The following is a 4,295-nucleotide window of genomic DNA, read 5'->3' as shown; positions in this document are numbered from 1 at the left end:
GCACAATAAACACTCCATGTCTACCCTCTTTCTAGCTACCATAGTTAATATCGCTGGTTGCTCATGTGCAACCTCTATCATGACCATTAGTAATTCCTAGAGCCATCCAAAGCAGGAAGAGGAAAAATTGTGAGGGAAGGAGGACTCCATGAGGTAGGCCTTGGGGTAGAGAGAGAGACGTGCTAAGGAAAACTATCAAAGTGACGATGATAGGCCATGTGCATGGTGGGTTCGGGGGGGGGGGGTAGGCCCCTTAGGCCGTGACGATTAGATACATGATGACAGACCCAAACGGGGCTGCAGCTTGCAGACTCCAGAGAGCGGGGTCGATTTTGTGACAGGTTTTCAGGCGGTCTCTGTCCGTGTGATTTTTACGTCACAGCTGCAAGGCTTTTCCTGTTGTAGTGTAGTCTCGCAGAGGGTTTGATTGAGAGAGAAGGATTTCCTGGAGATGCAGAACATTCCCCTCCTCAATACGACAAACCCAAATGCCGTCGATGACGTGCTCGATAGCACCCGACGACAGGAGCTTTCGATGCCACCTGTGGCTTTGCATGTGGAATCTTCTTGCGGTGGGCTATGGCAGCCAAATTGTGTGTGTGTGTGAGAGAGAGAGAGAGAGAGAGAGAGAGAGAGAGAGAGAGAGAGAGAACGCTCTCCGCCTCTCCTGCGTCTTGCATCTTTAAGTTCTGAGATAGAATGGCTGTCTCGCTGGAGAACAAGAAGTACGTTACCAAAAGGTCTGAGGAGATCTTTGCTGCTGCAAAGGTGCACTCCATTATAGACAGCATTTCACAGTATCTCTGTTTTAGCTTTATGCTCTTTGATAGTTTGCCTGGTTGAATTACTTCTGGAAAGCGTTTGTCTTAACCTCCCTTTAGCAGTGAGATAATCTTAGTGTGATCAGGATGTAATATTTCGCAGCAGAAATGAACTGATATGCAGCTGAGCCTCGATAATGGTGTCTGTCTCTCAGAGTCATTAATGTTTCTACCTGCTGTGGCTACATTGGGTGTATGAACCTATTTGGGTTTTGCAAGTTTTGTGGGGAACTGCGGTAGCGCAGCTTTTCTCGGCGGTGAACGATCTTTTCATTTGAGGCACCATATGGATTTCGCAGTCATGTGGAGACTATCAAGGATAGTCTATCCATTACTGCCTACTTGGGGCACTTCTTTGAGCTCCATCAGTGAGAAGAACAAACACCATATGTTTTTCACAACAAAATCTCCTATTTTACACATTGCTACAGGGTCATGTTGAAGGTTGTATGAAGAATGAAGCTAGCCATGGAAAGCAAACTGCAAAATTTCCTATTTTACACATTGCTACAGGGCCATGTTGAAGGTTGTATGAAGAATGAAGCTAGCCATGGAAAGCAAACTGCTCCTGAATGGCAGAGCTGTGCAGGCTGATTTTGAGAGCTGCAAGCTGCCTGCAATGTCTGTTTATGTAAATGTTCAGGGTCTTTCTGAGTCCCAAGAAAACATTCTAGATTAACAAATCTCTTTAATTATGTCTGACCTGGGCTCATGTAGTGATGGATTTCACTTAAGGGTTCAGGCTAGTGGTTAGTTTTTGGGCCTATCTCTTTCTTATTCTTTCTCTTTTCTCTTTTTTATGACAAAGGAAACGATCCTTTCCTCTTTATCTTGTTAATGATCATCATTTTGTTTCTCGATGCTTTTCAAGTGCCAGCTTAGGGAAAAGGCTCTATGTCTTGCATGGAATTTTGTCCTCTGAATGGTGCCCTGGTAAAGTCAGGTGTGCTGCCGTCTACTTGCTTATCAATGCTATTAATGTAGTTTACTTGAGCAGGATGAAAATCGGTTATTGGATCCTTGGTGTTGTCCAAAAGTCCATCTAGGTTGAGACATCTTTAAGAGCAAGCTTCAGTGCAAGAGAGACATGGGCTTGATTTCCAAAGCTGCCAGACAGATTTCGAGCATGTGACTAAAGTAAACATTCCAATTAGCAAACACAGTTTGTTTTGATAAAACATAAGATAGATTTTCTCTCATTATGTATCAGGGGTTTGGTTAGAGGCTTTGACACAGATGTCAAATCCTTTGCGTCACATATGACGACTATTTACATTCTATATAAATGCCATAGTGCTGGTGCTCCCTTAGTAAGCTTAGGTAGCTCAAGTACCAAGTTTTGAATGCTTAATCATGTGAAATTCCATTAGCAACATTATCAAATTGTGGTTGGCATTGTTGTCATGATCATTATGTAATCGTTTGCATAGGCCTGTCTTTTGTTAGCTTTATCACATTACTCTCTGCCAGTGTAGCAAATAATGAAATTCTTTAACTTTGTATGCTACAGGATTTGATGCCTGGTGGTGTGAGTTCACCTGTAAGAGCATTCAAGTCTGTGGGGGGCCAACCCATTGTCTTTGATCGGGTCAAAGGGTCCCGAGTTTGGGATGTGGATGGAAATGAGTATGTTGATTATGTAGGGGCGTGGGGTCCTGCCATCATTGGTCATTCAGATGATGAGGTGATATTTCGAGTCTACTTTTGCCTTACTCACTTGAATCTCTGTCTATGGACATTCATTCAATTTTCTCTCTCTTCTTTATACAGGTTAATGCTGCTTTGGCAGAAGCTCTCAAAAAAGGCACAAGCTTTGGTGCACCTTGTCTGTTGGAAAACATCCTTGCTGAGATGGTGATCAAAGCTGTTCCAAGTATTGAAATGGTACGCTTTGTCAATTCAGGAACAGAAGCCTGTTTGGGTGCAGTACGGTTGGCGAGAGCTTATACAGGACGCGAGAATATTGTCAAGTTTGAAGGGTGCTACCATGGGCATGCAGATTCCTTTCTGGTGAAGGCAGGAAGTGCAGTGGCAACACTTGGCTTGCCAGACTCTCCTGGTGTTCCCAGTGGAGCTGCATCTGCTACCTTGACTGCGTCATATAATGACCTGGAAGCAGTGAAAGAGCTTTTTGAGAAGAACAAAGGTCTGATTGCAGCTGTAGTACTTGAACCAGTCATGGGAAATTCTGGCTTTATTATGCCCAAGAGGGAGTTTTTGGAAGGGTTGCGTGAACTTACTGAGTCCAATGGAGCTCTTTTAGTGTTTGATGAAGTCATGACAGGATTCCGGCTTGCCTATGGTGGTGCACAGGAATTTTTCAACATAATACCTGACCTTACCACATTAGGCAAGATATTGGGAGGCGGCTTACCTGTGGGAGCATATGGTGGAAGAAAAGACATAATGCAAATGGTTGCCCCAGCTGGACCTGTGTACCAAGCAGGTACATTAAGTGGAAATCCATTGGCAATGACGGCTGGAATCATGACCTTGAAACGTCTACAGGAACCTGGAACATATGAATATCTTGATATGATTACAGGGAAGCTGGTTGATGGATTGCTCGAGGCAGGATGCAGTGCTGGACACCAGTTGTGTGGTGGTCATATCCGTGGCATGTTTGGTTTCTTCTTCACTGCAGGCCCAGTCTGTAATTTTGCTGATGCAAAGAAAAGCGACACAGAAAAATTTGCGCGGTTCCACCGAGGAATGCTGGAAAAGGGAGTTTATCTTGCACCTTCTCAATATGAGCCAGGCTTCACTAGCTTAGCTCATACGGAAGATGATATTGATTTTACTATAGCTGCAGCCAGAGTAGTTTTCAGCATTATATGAGAGAGTTGGCCAGGTGCAGGGCAATGTTTATTTTTTCTCAAGAGACGTCCACAGGTTTTTGGACTTGTGTGGATAATGTTATGGGTTAGAGTTACCCCAACCCACAGGCCTGCACTCCAAATCTTTGTCATCTCACAAGTTAAGTGTCCGAGGCATAAACCCTTTATACTTTCAGAATTCGTCTCCTTCAATGCCAGATATCAGTTGAGTTGCTTGGTTTGTTGTCATCTTGGGCATTTTCTTGTGTACCCTTCGAGTCTTTCTGCATTAGTGTCATGAAAGGTTAGACATGCCATCTATGGTTGTGCTTACGTGAATGCCTTTCAAGCAATTGTGTAGCATGCAGAGCAACATACCATGGCTCATACTTGAAAAGCTTTAGCAGGTCCTATAGGTTATCTCCATGTTTTATAACTTGACTACATGCTATTTGGAGCATTAATGAGAGCAATACTACTTCAGAAATCACTTATCAAATGAGAATCATTCAGTCTCTAAACTCAAGAGGCCACACGACTATACTAGAGAATGGACTAGAGAGCTTGGATGCAGTACCAAGGTCTAATACACCTCTAAATACAGTTGCCTAAAAGCCCCAAAGGAAAAATAACCAACAAACTGAGAACCAGAATTTGA

General features: G+C 43.6%; 1 protein-coding gene across 6 annotated transcripts; it reads left to right on the top strand.

Moving 5' to 3' along the window:
* Positions 1 to 252: 252 nt before the first annotated feature.
* Positions 253 to 3,886, top strand: LOC148038355 (glutamate-1-semialdehyde 2,1-aminomutase, chloroplastic-like). Of its 6 annotated transcripts, XM_087670990.1 has the most exons (4): positions 645 to 768; positions 1,819 to 1,958; positions 2,332 to 2,505; positions 2,592 to 3,886. In XM_087670990.1, the coding sequence occupies exons 3-4, from the start codon at positions 2,338 to 2,340 to the stop codon at positions 3,657 to 3,659; spliced, it is 1,236 nt and encodes a 411-aa protein (XP_087527116.1). In that variant the 5' UTR covers positions 645 to 768; positions 1,819 to 1,958; positions 2,332 to 2,337; the 3' UTR covers positions 3,660 to 3,886. The 6 variants fall into 6 exon arrangements, with proteins under 6 accessions (XP_087527090.1, XP_087527100.1, XP_087527117.1 ...); XM_087670964.1 differs by lacking the exons at positions 645 to 768; positions 1,819 to 1,958 and adding an exon at positions 253 to 572; XM_087670974.1 differs by lacking the exon at positions 1,819 to 1,958 and having other exon boundaries at positions 581 to 768.
* The last annotated feature ends 409 nt before the right edge of the window (positions 3,887 to 4,295 follow it).

Source organism: Lygodium microphyllum, chromosome 3 (assembly GCF_053477565.2).
Source record: "Lygodium microphyllum isolate KBCC chromosome 3, Lygodium_microphyllum_v1.1.10, whole genome shotgun sequence".
Taxonomy (NCBI): Eukaryota; Viridiplantae; Streptophyta; class Polypodiopsida; order Schizaeales; family Lygodiaceae; genus Lygodium; species Lygodium microphyllum.
Note: the sequence above shows the minus strand (reverse complement) of the source record. Positions and strands in the feature narration are given on the sequence as shown.

What these genes read in the sequence shown, in the direction of transcription:
- LOC148038355 (XM_087670964.1), top strand. Translation starts at nt 489, where the DNA reads ATGCCGTCGATGACGTGCTCGATAGCACCCGACGACAGGAGCTTTCGA. An exon ending in GCATGTGGAATCTTCTTGCG is followed by an intron (nt 573 to 2,331) that starts GTGGGCTATGGC and finishes TGTATGCTACAG; the next exon opens with GATTTGATGCCTGGTGGTGT. An exon ending in TTGGTCATTCAGATGATGAG is followed by an intron (nt 2,506 to 2,591) that starts GTGATATTTCGA and finishes TTCTTTATACAG; the next exon opens with GTTAATGCTGCTTTGGCAGA.